At 34.5% G+C, this 17,436-nt stretch overlaps 1 protein-coding gene across 3 annotated transcripts in view; it reads right to left on the bottom strand.

Annotated features, from left to right (window-relative positions):
- The window catches only part of CEPT1 (choline/ethanolamine phosphotransferase 1), a 38,439-nt gene that overhangs the window by 2,116 nt on the left and 18,887 nt on the right, over positions 1 to 17,436 (bottom strand). For 2 of the 3 annotated variants that reach the window (XM_007169420.2, XM_007169419.3), the window contains exons 5-8: positions 8,515 to 8,599; positions 1,717 to 1,848; positions 1,063 to 1,221; positions 440 to 565 (exon numbers count right to left, since the gene is read on the bottom strand). In XM_007169420.2, the coding sequence (XP_007169482.1) occupies positions 440 to 565; positions 1,063 to 1,221; positions 1,717 to 1,848; positions 8,515 to 8,599 (502 nt within the window). Of the gene's footprint in view, positions 1 to 439; positions 566 to 1,062; positions 1,222 to 1,716; positions 1,849 to 8,514; positions 8,600 to 15,347; positions 15,433 to 17,436 lie in introns of all 3 variants that reach the window. The other variant, XM_007169421.3, reaches the window with a different exon arrangement.

The raw sequence follows: 17,436 nt of genomic DNA, 5'->3' as shown, positions 1-17,436 counted from the left end.
TTTCTCCTTTACACCAAGGAGCAACAAACTTAGTATTTTAGGCTTTGTGGACCATATTCTCTTTGTCACAACTGCTCAACTCTGCCACTGTAGCATGAAAGTAGCCACAGACAATACATAAATGAATGCCCATGACTGTGTTCCAATAAAACTATTGACAAAAACTGGCCATTGGCCCACAGGCTGTAGTCTGCCAACTCCTGCTTTACAGTTAGAAATATGGAATTTATGAGCCAGGACGTAGGCAGGACTAATAAGAATAATACAAAAAAATGACTCAGAGATGAAGCCACGAGGAACTCCCACGAAGTCCCATAAATGTGGTTTTCTAGTATTCTAAATCATTACAATTATATGATCTATATCTCAGGACTGGCCCACTGAAACAAGAAAACAAGTAACCTCCAAATCATGAAATAGAACACGGTACAAAACTTACCAGGGCTATCCAAAGTACAATATATTCATCAATAAAGCTGTTAAAATATTGGTCCAGAAACAAAAGTGCTGGACCTATGAATGCTGTGTCATGCAAATGCATTTCACTTTTAGTCATGTGTGCCACCTATGAATAAAGAGAATCGGTGATGTAGGCAGGCATTTTCATATTAAAGCAATTGTGAGCTACACAGTAAATCAGTATTGTGATCAAATATCAAGTTTCAAGAATTCTTTAGCAATATCTGTTGAATTTTCAAAACTAAAAACAACACTAAGTGGGTGTGAAAGCTATACACCGAAGGTATATACCATGCCAACTAAGTCCCCCTAAATATGCTTTTCACAAGGAGCCTTAACTTGAGTGTACAGAATGAGAATGAAGAATGAGAATGAAGAATGTGGATAGAAAGAAGAGTCGTAGAGGTTTAAGGAGCTTCTGGTAATCTCAAATTGCAGCTTCACATAAGAGTAAAAATGGCTCCCATACTGATGTCAAGAGATTTTGATTAGAGGACAGCAAACTCTAGAACTGCTTAGGAAGTTATGAAATGAAAACTATGGCCATAAAACCAAAATAAGATGAAAGTTAAAAAGAAAACAGACAAAAACTCTGGTGCTTACCACAAGCTTATTGGTGATTTTGGCAGATACAAAACCAAATGTCAATATATAAAGACAGGGATGCTTTTCAAAAAGCTGAACTGCTGATTTCTTGTAGATCATTGCAGCTAATGTAATTACTGATCCAATATGGAGAAAAGGAGAAAGGACACTTGTTCCCTGTACAGAGTAAAGAGAAGTGAGGAGTTAGTGGTATTCTATACCGATTTGCTTGATGGAAGGCAGATCAACTTGAACTTCTAAGAACCTCATGGTGTCTGAGAGCCAGCAGTTTTTATAACTGAATACCAGAACAGCTAAGGAAAAGCAGCAGCATGGATTAGTTAGGCACAAACTGAGGATTTACTTAAGAGGCCAGACATTTTACAAAGCAGATCGCACTTAAAAAAAAAAATATATATATATATATATATATATATATATGTGTATAAAAGTGTGTGTCTGCATGCACAAAAAATATGCAAATATAAGCATATAAATGTATACATGTGTAAATAAAACTGAGAAGTTTCAGGGTTTTTTTTCTTTAAGACTAAGTGGAAACTCTCAATTAACAATGATTTTAATTAATTCAAATAACAATTCAAATGAAAAACAAAGCGACTACAAAACTAAGTCCTAGCGCAATCATTGGAAATCTTAAGAAATACTTACTGCTATCGTTGATCCATTTTTTCCAACACCACCTGTGAAGATTACACGGAAGTAATTTGTACAGGAAAATATGGTCCCTGCTACAGTACAAAGCGCAGGAAAAATTTTCATTTGAATATTCAGCACTGGAATCTTTAATGGGTAGAGAGAGAAAACAATTAATATATATATAAATCAAAATAAGAAAACAAAGCAAACATTTGATTCATATTCTGATATATTCTCCATTCCTTCTAGTTTAGTAAATACTTAAATTGATGGAAGTTTCCCTAACCTTTCCATTATAAACAATATAAAAAGTCTCAAGAAATGAGAGACTACATAAAAATTAATCTGACTTCTGATACCAACTTTAAAAAAAATAACTGATCCAACTTTATTAGCTCGTGTCATAGCTAAATAAAGTTCACCTAATGCATCCCAGAAATCTGGCAATAATGAACCAGGCTATCTTCTGGCCTTTTAATAAAAGAAGTGTACTTTTCCTTTATCTTTGTGCATTTTTTGAACTCTACTGCTAAATCTGTAATTCGTTACTAATTGTTATGAGAGAAAACATGGAGCATAAAGGACTAGAAATATTTGCAACTAGATTTAAAAAATCTGCAAACTAGAGAATTCCCAATTCCAAACTGTTAGAATACAGGCAGCTAGTAAAAGTAGAGAGCAACTAAGAAGGCATTCATATTCAAGGAACTTCTGTAATCTCAAATTGTAGCTTCACATAAGAGTAAAAACAGCTCCCATGTTGATGTCAAGAGATTCTGATTGGAGCAGAGCAAACTCAGGGACAGGACGAAAAATACGTGAAGCACACCCAAGCAGGTACAGCTCTATAATTGTGAATCCAAAACTTTAACATATAAGTTTACTTTTCAGAAGAAGTAAATAATAAATTTTTACAGTATACTGAAAATATGAATTGATTTACCTAAAGTAAGGGGGGCTGAGTGCATTGAGATCATGTATCCAACCTTGTGAACACAGTATACCTCATTTAAAATGAAACACACTTGTATAATACTAAATCTTAAAAATCATTTAAGATTTTCTTTCTTTTTGCACATCTCTTTTTAGCTTTTCTGAAGTCTCCAGTTTTGTCCAATATGGACTGAAAAGAAAGGAACAGTAAAATGATATATTCTATTAAGTGAAACAAATGACTCTAGGAATAAGATTCCAAAAGCCCACAGTAGTTTAATAGGCAATGAGTTCTTACAAAGAAGACATTTTAATCAGGGCTGTCTACACTTTTTAGGGATGCCATCTGCTTACACTTTTAAAATCAAATAAGAATGTGACACTTCCTATTTTTTGTATGTATAAAACCCCAGTAAAATTGACAGATATAAAATTTAATGTTTAGCTACTCTATTTCTTTAAAACTCTCAAGAACTCAGTTTATTTACACAACTCTATGACCTCTTGCAAAACTGCAGTCTAAAAAAAAAGGGAAATCAACTATTCAAATTTCAAGTTGTACTGTGGCAGTGTTTAATTTTCTAAAATGAAATAGGTCAACTTAAAAATTAAGCCCAGAACTTCACGGAGCATCTTAAATTGTCTCCTTCCTTCTCTAACTGATCTCCAAACCCTACAGTCCAAATTCAAAGCTTGTTTTCAATAAAGGAGAAAATCAACACCATGGTTGCTTTGAACTCCAAGAGATTTTTTTGCTCCAGTTCAGAAAACTAAGGATATTACAATCTAAGTCTGATGCACCTGGCTGAAATTCAATATTCTGTCTAGTTTCCTTTTCCCTCCAAAGACAAAGGACCTGTCTGGCAAAGGAGGAAATACTACACTCACTTAGATTTCAAAAGAAGCGAAGCATTAATCCATTACAGGGGCATGCCTGTATTGAGGCCAGGGCACTAAACGAGTGCCAACTCTACATATACATGTGTAATCTGTGTAGCAGTAATCTGTGCCACAATTGAACTGCACTGCATCACAACTGTATTTAAAATTTGGTGAAAATGCTTTAGGATCATGGAAATTTTTGCTCTCTGAAAGAACAAAGGATAAACAGCAACATTACAAAAGCCAGGCAAATTAGTAAATGGCTTGGACCACAAACCAAGTAAGCAAGCTATAGACGTAGGGGCAAAATATCATAAACATTCTTAGGGCCCTCTTCACTTCTGTCATATATGATAGCTACATACACCAAAACATAAGCTCCTGAATGTAGGTTTATGTTTGAATTGATTTTTATATTCTCTCTAGAACCCTGGATATTGTAGGTGCTCAGTATAAACTTATCAAATAGATTAACATGTTCTCCCTTTCTCTCTCTACGTAGAATGTCTTTTTTGAAATATTATGAAGACATACCTTGCCCCCACATTAAGAAGGAAAAAGGAAGTTAGCTACAAGAAAATCTGAGGCAATGTGAAGGGAAAGCGGAAGTCAGAGGAACCCCAAGTCTCACCAGGTGATCACTTAAAAATCAGCACTGACTCAATCACTTTTAAAAAGTATTAGAAGTATTGCCATTTTCACCTCACACTCAAGATCAAGGAGGGTGGACACATTGTCCTTCCCAATCTTTCTCTTTCTGTCCTCATCCTCCTGGAACATATCCAGGGTGATCAAAGTGCATCCACTCTACAGAAACAGCCAGAAAGCTGTACTAAAAATGCTTTTATCTCAGGCCTACCCAGAATGTCAACAGTCTTTGAGACTGGGAAGAATAAGAACTCCCTTGGGTCATGGTGTCTGCTCTACAGCTAGGGTAAAATCCTCTGGATTCATGCCATAAAATTATGTAGCCAAATAATATCAATCTAATGTAGTTCATTTTTCAGAGATTAAAAAAAATCTTAAATTCTCAGGTGTACCAGATTAAATGGACACAGGTTTTGGTTTAATCGTTTGGATTAATGCAGAGTATCAGTTACTAAGCTGTTAGACTAGTTTTCTTATGAGCATAATAAAATATTCTTACAGGCTTTGTAAATTTCAGCAGAAACAGAAAGTATCATTTTGAGATTAGATACTTCCTTCCAAAGAATGTGGGAATGCCTGTTTATAATGTCTGATTTAGTTAAGTATAAAGCCACTACTTAAGTCTTTCAGTTTAAGAATGAGATACAAATAAATTACACTATATAGCAAGTCTTCAGTTCTACCTAATGAATTCTGAAACTTCACCTGTAGTAACACCCACCATTTGCCTTAACTGGATTCCAGAAGGTGTCTCCTGGTTTAATACACGTTTAATCAACTACTACTTTTCTTTTTTTAAATTTTTATCTTTGGCTGCATTGGGTCTTTGTTGCTGCACGTGGGCTTTCTCTAGTTGTGGCGAGCGGGGGCTACTCTTTGTTGTGGTGCGTGGGCTTCTCATTGCGGTGGCTTCTCTTGTTGTGGACCATAGGCTCTAGGCACACTGGCTTCAGTAGTTGCAGCACATGGGCCCTAGAACACGTGGGCTTCAGTTGTTGCAGCACACGGGCTCAGTAGTTGTGGCTTGCTGGCTCTAGAGCGCAAGCTCAGTAGTTACGGCGCACGGGCTTAGTTGCTCCGTGGCACGTGGGATCTTCCCGGACCAGGGATCAAACCTGTGTCCCCTGCATTGGCAGGTGGATTCTTAACCACTGCGCCACCAGGGAAGTCCTCAGCTACTACTTTTAAAAGAATCAAATGTCAGTGAAAGTAACTGTGAGGGGATTTTATGGGTCCCTTCCAAAGTGATGACATTCTTTTTTTAAAGAGTTATATATATGATAGAAGATAGTTTCAAGACATCCAAAAGGATATATTCTTTTAGGGAAGCAATACACAAAAAAAGTCTTGTTTTTGCAATGTGCAAACCATATACTAACTTCTGTGCATGAAAATAATTTCTTTCCGTAAAAAATGGGGCGGGAACCCCAAAACACAAACCATGCCCGCACAAAAAACCCAACCAACCAAAACCAACAAAACCTAACTACAACCTTTGGTAAAAAAACATCTCTTTGAATTAAAAAAAAAAAAAGCAAGAAATGGGTAATCAATAAGCAGTAGATAGAAATCACTTACCTTTGCAAAACAGCTGATTTTCTAAAATCAGCTTTAAGAAGACATTTGCACTGTTTTTGTTTGTTTTTACTTTAAAGCTGCTTTCTTAAATATCAGTAAAAGTCTTTTAATGAGGATTTGGAAGGCAATTTCCATTTTATGGCCTCAACCTCAAAAGAGATAAAAATTTCACAGCTGGGCCCTAAATAAATATCTTCTCTCCATTTTGGCACACAAATAAATCAGAGCACTGCATGTAGTAGTCTTTCCTGAACTAACACAATGCAATTCAAAATAGCATATTCAGCAATGAGCCCACAGGGCCAAGAATAAAGAAAAAAAGAAATACAGTGGTTTGAAGTCAATTATGGGAATCTGTACTGAAATCTGCTCAAAGAACCCAGAGTATTTCTCTAAGCCTCCGAATATCACCAGAGAAGTCAAGTCCTTTCTTTTTATTTTAATGATGGTAACAGTAGAACCAATGATGCTAGTAATAAGACAGTGGCCCGTGAATCTCTTTCCCTACTGCAACCTCCATTTCAGTCTTGGATCTGAGAGTTCCTCAGATTACTTTTTTTTTTTTTTTTTTTAATGATTATTCTGTGTTTATTTTTTTTAATTTATTTTATTAATGGCTGTGTTGGGTCTTCGTTTCTGTGCGAGGGCTTTCTCCAGTTGTGGCAAGCGGGGGCCACTCTTCATCACGGTGCGCGGGCCTCTCACTATCGCGGCCTCTCTTGTTGCGGAGCACAGGCTCCAGACGCGCAGGCTCAGTAATTGTGGCTCATGGGCCCAGCCGCTCCGCGGCATGTGGGATCTTCCCAGACCAGGGCTCGAACCCGTGTCCCCTGCATTGGCAGGCAGATTCTCAACCACTGCGCCACCAGGGAAGCCCAGCTCAGATTACTTTTTTAAAACATATAATAAAAAAGAATGATTATAATATCTTAATTGCCAATAAAGATAGGAAAAAATATTTGATCCTTTTAAAAGAAAAAAAATTACATCTGTTATATACATGTATAGATTGTGTGTATAAATCCTAATAAAGAAAGGTGACAAGTTTACCTGAAGCAAATTTACTACCAGGCACCACCTAAAAATTATGGATATGTGTATAGCCTGCATGAATACATAACTGCACTGAAAACAATGCTTTCTGTACCTCCATACTGATACAGATAATTAGGGATATATACCTGATGCTGACTTGATTTTGAATGATTAAGCCAGAAATCCCATTTTTTTTGTTACTGATATGCTGAAACATTAAAGGTAATTTATATGTGTGTAAGATATGCAAAATAATTTTGGAGGGGGAGAGATTTTGGTATAAAACATAAAGCCTATGAAAATAATAATCAATATAGTGAAGAAATTAAAAAAAAATTAAGTGGGAGGTAGGTTTTAGGCTTTATTACCTAGTTTCAGGAAAAGAAAATCTTTTCTTTCCTTCTTCTACAGCCAAATTGTTTAAAACTATTAACTATTTAATAGTTTTATAGCTATTTATAACTGTTAACTATTTAACCTACACAAGAGCAAAAGTAATAACATTCTAGTGAAATCCGAGATCTATAGATACATATGTATACAGTGTGTATGTATCTATAGACCTCAGATTTCACTAGAGACAGTATTGACTTTTGAGACTAATGTGTAAAAAAAGATGTGATTTTGAATGATATTATGTACATGAATGAACAGTTTCAGAATTCTCCTGGTTGACTATGGATTATCTTTATTCCTTCATCTTCTCCCTCCTCACAACGCTATCCTCCCAACAAAAGGCATTAAACAATTTCTGGTAATAGATACTTCGGGAAGCATGTTAATTACACTTCCTTAAGTATCTAATTTACCATCATAAAGTGAGCTAGGTAAGGGAAAAATCTTGCTCAGTAAATTTCCCTTATACTTTAAAATTAATCTGATTTTTAAGAACTGTGTTTGTTTAGGAGTAGCAAACATGCCAACTGTAAGAGCAGCAACAACTTCTATTGAGGGCTCATTATTTGATAGCCACTGGTCTGAGTGCTTTACACATACTCATTTAATACACAAAATAACCTTATAAGACAGGTACTATTATCGTCTTCATTTTACAGAGAAGAAAACTAAGCCACAAGGGTTGAATAACAGATCAAGTTCATACAGTAGGCAGTGGAGCCAGGATCAAACTGAGGCAGTCTGGTTCCTGAGACTGTGTTCTTGGCCCCCGTATTATATATATTATATTCGCTCTTTCAGAAGTTTGTGGAAAAGAACTTCTGTTTGTAGGGGTGACTGTATTTCAAGTCAAGTTGAAAATCAAGGTCCTGGCTTGTGAAAACAATCCTAAGGCACTGATTTCAATAAGCACTTATTCTGTTCTGGGGCCAGAGTTAATTTACTACCAAAATTTGTTATTCAGCTTTAAGCATATAATGGAGAAACTAGTAGACTCCTGTAGCTCAGAAAGAGAATAAAAGATTTGGTTTAATCTTGTCATTGGTTAACTTGATACACTACCTGCTGTTTCCTCAGCTGTAAAATAGGATGACACATAATAATTCTGATAGCCTTCAAAAATAACCCTGAAATGGACCTACTGTACAACATAACTCCAAGTAGTAAAATTCACTATGCCCTAAAGAAAAGTTTGTGTCCTATCATTGCTGTGACTTTTTGTTTTCAGAAAGAATAAAATAATTTTACATATCATCCTTTAACTGGATTATACTATATTAGAAAAACACAAGCAAAAGACAACATGCATTACATGGGATACACAATGTGCAGAGTTACCATAGATTGCCAAAAAGGTGGTCCTCCAATCACTGCCAGCAAATGCATGATTATTATGAAGATTTGCACTTCAGTCACATCAATTCTGATTAGGTACAAAAAATCCAAAAAAGCAGAATTACTCAAAACAATTTCAAGTTAATTACTTGCAAGCTTAGCAGCATTCCTCTATCATGCACAATAGAAAAAAATCTCAAATATTGAGGAAAGGGGAAAAGGAGGTGTCAAAAATTTGTTATGAGCAAAATCAAATAAAATCCAGAGTGTTTTAATTTAATTTGATGAATTTCACAGAGCAATAAAAACCCCTCCTTTCTAAAGAAAATTTCTGACTCATTGAAGTTGGGCTGAAACTACAGCTTAACCTTTCTCACCAAAAAAAAAAAAGAAAAGAAAAAAAAGTGTGTGTGTATTACATTTTGAATGTCAAGCAGAGGATTGCACTGTACTGCTATATAATATGAGATCTTGAAATAAGTGCTTTGTAGTATCAAATGGAAGAAATGGTGAGCTTTTACTAAAGTAACATAAATCTCTGATACCTTGGCAAAACTTACTGCCCTTTAGATATATTCATTTAATGCCTTCCATGATATGGGTGTGAAAAAAAAATTCACCCAATTCTCAATCAAATTCTTATGCTTATTAGGTCAACTACTCTTAAGACGTCTGGAAAGAAGATACTGAAAGCAGCCAAGAATTAGCTTTGAGGTTGCTGAAAATGATCTTACAGTCAAGAAGAGACGAACCTGGTACAAAAACAGGGCAGTAGAAATTAGAAGCCTGAAAGTCTGAAAAAAGAGTAAGGGCATATTCTGAAGACTGAGGAGCAAAGCAAAAACTGGTGTTCCTTTCCCTCTGTAAACTAGCACTTTTTATAATCTTGAGATTGTCATTCTCAGATTACTGGATCCAAATGCCTTTTAATTTTACTGATTTACCCTACAGATATGCTTGCACAAAATGTCTGTACAAGGTTATTTATTACAGCATTATTAATAGTTGCAAAACTTTAAAAATATCTCTCAATGAAGGAGTAGTTATAGAAATTATGGTACTTCCGTACAATCAACTATTGGGTAGCTTTTAAAAAAAGAGTGGGGTAGCTCTCTAGTGGTGACATGGAAAAATATCAAAGTTATATTAGGTGAAGAAAAATGCTGCAGCATGTGTATATGAACTTTTTGCGTAAAAAAAGAAGAAAAATAATATTACATTTTAATTTTTGCCGATAATTACATAACAAATTTCTGGAAAGATACATTACAAACTAAGAACAGTGGGTACCTATTGGAGAGGACAGTGTGGGAACTGGACAGCTGGAGATGAGGATGAGAAGGAGACTATTCACTGCATACCTTTTTTATAATGTTAGTTTTTAAGCAAAGTGAATAATTTATCTATTAAGAAGGTAAACTTAAAAAAAAAGCCAATCTAAGAAAACTGATAGCAACAACAGCAAGGGGGTTCAAATCCCAGAGCAGAATAGAGACCCCATTTCTAAAATTGATACTTCAAGCAGACAATCTATCATGTGAGCTTAAGATATGTAAGTTTTATGCTCATAATAAATAACCAGATTGAAACCAGTCTCTCACAACTAAAAAAAATTATCTTTGATTGCTCAAGAATGCTTTTTAAATAGAAGCATATTAAGCTGCAAACATATAGTGATGTAGTTATCTTGATATACACATTTATTGACAAAAAAATGGACTGAATTAGTCTAAAAAGAATCTGTAGAGCTGACCTGGTGAGTGATGTTGCCAATAAGGGGAATTACACTCAGTAGCAGACTCAGGAGACTAAGCAGGTGTCAAAGATGATCGACTCTGTCTTGGGTGGAGAAGGGTAGACATCTTACAACATTTTGCTGGATATGTGAAGTAGCCTTTTGGGAGGGGAAGGGCCAGAAGTATAGAATTACAAAATAAAAATGGAGGGAACCTCATGCAATTAATCTTTGTACCTTGGATGAATGTAAGTAAAAGAGATTAGGAAACATGAAAGATCTTTACAAAGCCCAAATTGGGATTCCTGGGAAATTTTTATGGATTAGCCTGTTTGGAAATTTTGGAAGACAGAATTCTGTAAACCGTTCAGATACTATCACTGAATTTAGATCAACAATGTCTTAATGTTAGGAGGGAGAGCCAGGGAAAACTTAGAGCCAGGGAAAACTTACTTACCAGTTGGTAATTAGTTAAGAACATTTTTTCCTGTGTGATTATCTGATTTAGCGGAATACTCTGTACTCCAGGATAAAGCCCTCCTGCTCTGAATCATGAGAATTGCCTATCACCACTTCTGGATGTGTGGCTCTAATCTTGACTGTCAATGAAAAAACATGCAGTGTGAGGCCATTCCCAAAGAGAGAAACTAAGCAAGTTAAGTGGGACAGGTGGCAGAAATGATTAACAGTGAACAAGAGTTAATGATTCTGTTTAGAAGAGAAGTGGATACCTGACAGTCCATTTTTCCACCCTTCCACTAAGAAGTCTCTCAATATGGGTTGAATTTACTGTAACACATATTAGGAGGGGGCTCATTTTACGCTTTTTGGCTATGCAGGAAAGACATAATTATCTAGAGGGAGAATATTATATAAGGCAGGAATTTGGCATTTCTGTAGTCACTTGTTATTTTCAAAATAATAACATGGGTGATAATATTTCCAAGTGTTGGAACTATTTCTCTAAAACAAAAACAAACAAAAAAATCAACCTCCACAACTACACCAAAAATAAGCCCTTCAAGGGACAAGGGCTATGTGGTAGAAAACCACCTAAAACACCAGAGTGACTTTTTAAAAAAGACATGGGAAAACAAATCTCTTAACTATAGCATTAGATTTTCACAGCCTAATAGTTTCAGAGGGGGGAAATTAGACGATAATAAACATAATTTTCTATAACCATGAAAGTATTTAAATATCTTGACTGGTATTGCTTAAATAATTTCTTATTTCTACTTTATTTTAGTACAGGTTTTGTCAAAGGACAAAAAGAACTTCCCCAACTGCTGTGTTTAATCCATGAGTACTCTGGTCAGAACACACTTGAATTACTACAACAAGCCAGCAACAAACAACCCATTCTGATGGCTGTCACAGAAGAAAGATGGAGAAAAGCAAACCAGTTGTGGAGATTGAGCTCTCCCATTTTTCTGACAGGGAAGCTGTAAGTGTGGCAGTCCATAGTGAAAATAACCTTCAACACTCATAACAAATCCCTTGGGCCCATCACTCTTTACAACATCCTAATGGTCAACTGATTAAGAGGTAAAGATATCAAGGCGTCCTAAATAAATATGAGTACTTTTAACTTCTGAACAAGAAATAGAAGCTTTCTAGTTGGAGTGAGGATCCTAGGGAGGCTTCATCACCAGAGAAAGACAACTTAAAAAGTTCCCTGATCAGGACAGTTATTACATGAGAAGTATAGCTTTTAAGAGTGATTAAGGGGTGTAACAACTCCACACCATCTAAGTTAGCTAACTATAAAGAAAATTTCTATTTTGAATGTCTCATTTTTATTTCTTAGTGTTCAGAGAGATTCCTAACAAATGCATTTGGTTTGAATTCCAACAAGACTCAGCATTAACTGAGGAATGTGAAGGGATTTAACTGACATTCTGTGAGCGTTGATAAGCATGTTAATCGTCATTTCCTAGCATTTTTAATATCAGAAATAAGACAATTTAATCTAGTTTTCATCTACATATGGCACATGCATTTCAAAGATATACTTGCAGTTAATTTGGAAACATAATTTTTTAAATTAAACTATACATAATAAATATAATTTCGTTGTAACTGGGTTGGCTACTAGCTTGGTTTTAACAGAGAATACGCACTAGGGCTAGATTCGCAATGTCACAGAAATTCTGATTTGTACAATTTGACTTGTTAGCTACTATTTTAAAAGAAGCATTTTGCTTAGGAAGTCATTGAAGGGGGCTGGAGTCCTAGTCAAGGATTAGATTGCTGTTAACTACAGATTTGCAATTATTTGTAAATGGATCTGATGTTCTAGGGAACTTATACATAAGCAGAATATGGCACTCATATATTTTACCAGGGTGGGTGAAGTACTGGTAGACTGGAATGAAGATTGACCTAGAAATTCAACATACTGCCTTCCAATATTTTACTTCCTACCCTTCATAAGGGGCGAACTGGGCATGACAAGCTTAATGTTAATAACATTAACCATACAGCTGAGTGACAACTATGAGTATTTTAAAGTCAAGTGTTATATACAGAGAAAGTCTAAGCATCTATTTTTGAGATAAGCTGAATTATTTAAAACAGTGTTATCTACCACGAGTGACTATACAGATCTTTAGACTATCTGAGAAGACTAAAACAAAACAACAACCCACCCAGTGACTTTGAATAAGAGAAAAATAGGCAAAAACTAGAATAGAACAAGTCCTCTAAGAGGAACTAAAGTTTAGGTCTCAAATTTAAGGGGGCAGCCTATCCTTATCACCTTCGGAAACAGAAAAATTAGGAAACAGTCCTCTCACCTCATTTAGTAATAATCTCAGAGTTAAATAAAGGGATCATGGACATATTCTTCCTCTCAAAATAGCACAATCAATTTTGAAAGAAATCTGGAAATTATTGGGAATTACTAACACAGGTCTTAAAATATAATAATAATGATTATAAGCACTATGACAAGCACTGTAGTCAGCACATAACATGTTTTACTCTTTTAATCTTTACAACTATCCTAGGAGGTAGGAAATATTACCACCATTTTATAGATGAGGAAATCTGGTCAGATAGGGTAAGTGACTTTTCAAAGGTTACAGAAATGATAAGTGGCAGAGCCTTGAAAGGAATTAGTGTTGTTCCTACACAGTGCTAAAACTCTTCTAATTTTTAATCTGCTAATCAACTGGGACAAACATTTGTCATACGTTTTTAACTTGTTATCACTAAGATGTCTGTATGTTTCAGGATGAAGGTTCTTGCATTCTAACACAGTTTTCCCTAAAATGGCAGAATACCACAGGCAATAGCTAACACAGGAAGTTTAGATGCTAATAAATTAAAATAATTTGGAAACAAATGACAAAGAACAACTCTTTCTGAAGCTTATATTTTCCTCTGACTTTGTAAAGAAAAAAGAAAGTACATCTGACAATTTCATTTCAATCACCAAATCAGTTAAAGCAACACACATTAAAAGCAAAGGAAAATCTCTGCAAGTTAGCAACTGATAAAAGTGAAGACAGTATATCTGAAGAAAAAATGTATTTCCAAAACATTTTTCATGATGTTAAAATGCTTTAGTTCTAGAAACATTTTAATAGGAAGGGCTCTATAAACCGAGGGTACTTTGTTATCATAGACAGACAAGCTGAAGGTAAATAAAAGTCAGTATCCTGACTATTAATTTCATTTAGAACATTGGTAGAAAAAAACCTTTTGTAAGTTTAATTAATATTAATAAATGAGCTATCAAAAATTATAAATCTAGACAACTGCAGTGAGCATAAAGCTTCAGGTCTTTAGAGGAAGTACCAGAAACAGGTTAAGGGTAAAGGAGTGCTAAAGAATGACACATCCTGAGCTATGCACATTATTCTACTCTAGGTGGGAATCCCACAAATAATTATGCCAATACATTGTAAATGCAATTGAAAGTGGCTTTAGTTTTGCTCCTAAAACATGCCTATAGTACTTTTTAGTACTCCGTATTCCAAGTTTATTCAAAAAAATGATGTAGGATATCCCTCACTACTGATTTGTCCCCAAAGCCATCATTACTACCATTGAATAACTGGATTTATAATGCTACAAGATACCTTTCAGAAAGAACTGCTATCAGAGACTCACTATTTCTATCATATTATTGAAGCACGTTTGGGTATGGGGACTCAATGCACAAAACCTAACGCAGCCTTGTATTGATAGAATGATCTGTAATATGAACAGTTCCCCAATACTCCCTAAACTGCAAAATTCTTTTAAAAATCTATTTTTCTTGTAAATAAACCTTTTCATACTAAAGTGTGAAGGATTCTGGAAAATTCCACTGGGAAACCATTTCTTAATAAATCTTTTTAAACTTTCAAAGGTCATAAGGCCAAAATTACAATTCTAATATGAAAGAAAAAAAGATATTATTACTTACTCTCTTAGCATTAAGAAAATAGGTATTTACCAAAACAAAACAGAAAAAGGAGGGTATTCAAAGAATAACTACAGTAACATGAAAAGCTAAGAATACTTAGTTTTTAAAGCACAACTGAGAGGAAAATAGTAAACAAAACAAATAGAAGTGAGAATAGCTTCTAACATTAAATTTTTTTTTTTTTTAAACCAAGATCATTTAATAGAAGCAGAAAAACTAGTACCAGGTTTCTTAAAGAATATTAAGAGAATAAACAGAATTTTTCCTATATTACTATAAAGAGTCCTCTCAACTTACCTATCTAAGGAAAACTCTGCTTGCTTTATTTTGTTAAAAATGTAAATACGAAAAAGTTCTGTTTAATGGTGGAAAGGTATTTGTTTCAAAAATATTTCATAGAGCAAAAATGTTACAAGGTACAGTAGGTAAATGGGAGAGAGAATTGTTTTTAGCATCAAATCACCAGAAATATTATATTTCAAAAAATTTTGTTTAATAGGGTGGATTTTTATTGCCCTATTATATATTAAAATTTTTTGTTTTCTAATAACCTGTTTGTCTCTGAAATACCACAAGAAGACTTTTGAATTTTTGTTTTTAAATTACTCTGTGCATGACAAAGGTGCTGTCTTTATTGAGTTCATGCCATTGTTCGCTGGACAGCATGAATATTCTAGCAGTTACCGTGAAGTTCCAGAACCAAGGACCCAGGGTTCCTGTGAGAAGCTGGCATATTATAATTATGATCTGGGACTCTGTAACATCGAATCTATGCATAAGGAAACAAACATTTCAAAATAACTTTACTCAGAGCTTTTGCTAAAGAGCCCTACTAAAACAAGGTAGCAAAAATAGATTTAAAATGTAGCATTCTCCTTATAAAGACATCTAAAGATTCAATGAAACAATTTATACAGTACAATTACTATCCTTATGCATATAGGTATACTTCTTACCCAAATCAAAACAGTATAAAAGTTTAAAATTTAAAACTGTAATACACTGAACAAATGACTTATAAATAGGCAGCTGGAAACACTGGAACTAAAAATGCAGTCAATTCTTAATTGCCTAGGAATGGTGAATACTACTTGCCAAATAATCACACTGTCTGTGACATAGGTCCCCTCAGTGCCAGAACCTATCCAGACTTCCCTGTGGATAGAAATGCTTCCTAGAAGCCCCAATGGACAGTCATCTATCTATGTGCTTGAAAAACCGCTAATCATCTTATACACTTCACTTCTCCACACCTCATCCTGCTCCTACCTCTGCTATTTCAGTAAAATTACCACATGGATGTGGAAAGGGCAAGAGGGAAAGTGAAAGTATGACTTCTTTTGATATGGCCAAAGCAAAAATCAAATTGGCCATTTCCTTATCCTGTTTCCTGATAACCTCTAGTCTAAGAATCTTATCCTTTTCCTTTCTCTTCCCTTAATTCCCCATCAGCATTATAACTCTCTACTATACTGGATTAGTTTATTAGTCGTAAAAATAGTTAAAACATCCAATTCAATGGTGACAGAAATAGAGGAGCAGTATAGAACAGGCTTCAAATAAAAACTACATAATCAAAATTAAGAACTGAGGAATGCTAATGAGATAGAAAGAAGTCCATGATTTTACCTGATGATCTGAGAGTTCAAACTACAATCTAGGTTTTACATTAATACAAATGCTGTAGTTGTTTTAGGATATTATCTATAATAATTCGATAAAATTTAAATGGGCAGAGTCCAAATGTATGAATCACTGCTGAGGAAAAAAACAAAACAGGTAAACTAGAAACTAAAAGGAAAATCTCTGGTATTTAATAATTCATGTGATAAATCTTAAACATTTAAAGATAGGCAGATCCTATACAGGAATTCAGTAGGAAACTTCCTAATTCTTTTATTTTTTATTGAAGTATAGCTGATTTACAATGTTGTGTTAGTTTCTGGTGTGTAGCAAAGTGATTCAGTTAATAAAATATAATATGTATATATTATAATATGTATATATAAAATAATATAATATGTATATATAGTATGTATATGTCATATAACATACTTTACAAATATGTAAGTTATATAATATATATTCTTTTTCATATTCTTTTCCATTATGGTTTATTACAGGATATTGAATATAGTTTCCTGTGCTATACAGTAGGACCTTATTGTTTATCTATTTTATATACAGAAAATTTCCTAATTCTTAATCCACAGAAAGTGGATTACGTATTGGGTTGGCCAAAAAGTTCATTCGGGGTTTTCTATAACATCTTACGGAAAAACTCGAACAAACTTTTTGGCCAACCCAATATAACAGACAACAGTTTTTAATTACTTGGAAGTAGGAGGTCTTTGAATACTTATTCTTTAGAGGTTATTTGGATACGAAGATGAACTGCATTTGTCACACTACTAGTAGTAAATACACAGCCTATTAACTTTTTTCAATTAACTACAGAAAAGAAAAAGCCAGACGTTATTTACTTACATAGGAATAAATGTTGGTGGCAGGCTTTTTAGCTAATGTAAATGTGAAACCCTAGATGCATGAATTGAAAAATGTCATAAAGTGAAGATACTCTGTCTGCTATAACTATAAATAATAAGCACACTAGAAATAATATCTGTAAAAGTAATAGACTCTCAGAAGGAACCTTAGATATCACGTAATCCAAAACTCTTACGTTACAAATTGGGAAATGAGGCCCACAGAAGTCATGGGCCTTGCCCAAGCTGATATACAGATAATCTGGAGATAACACTTGAGGCAAGAC

Source organism: Balaenoptera acutorostrata, chromosome 1 (assembly GCF_949987535.1).
Source record: "Balaenoptera acutorostrata chromosome 1, mBalAcu1.1, whole genome shotgun sequence".
Lineage (NCBI taxonomy): Eukaryota > Metazoa > Chordata > Mammalia > Artiodactyla > Balaenopteridae > Balaenoptera > Balaenoptera acutorostrata.
This window is presented reverse-complemented; position numbering and strand designations above follow the sequence as displayed.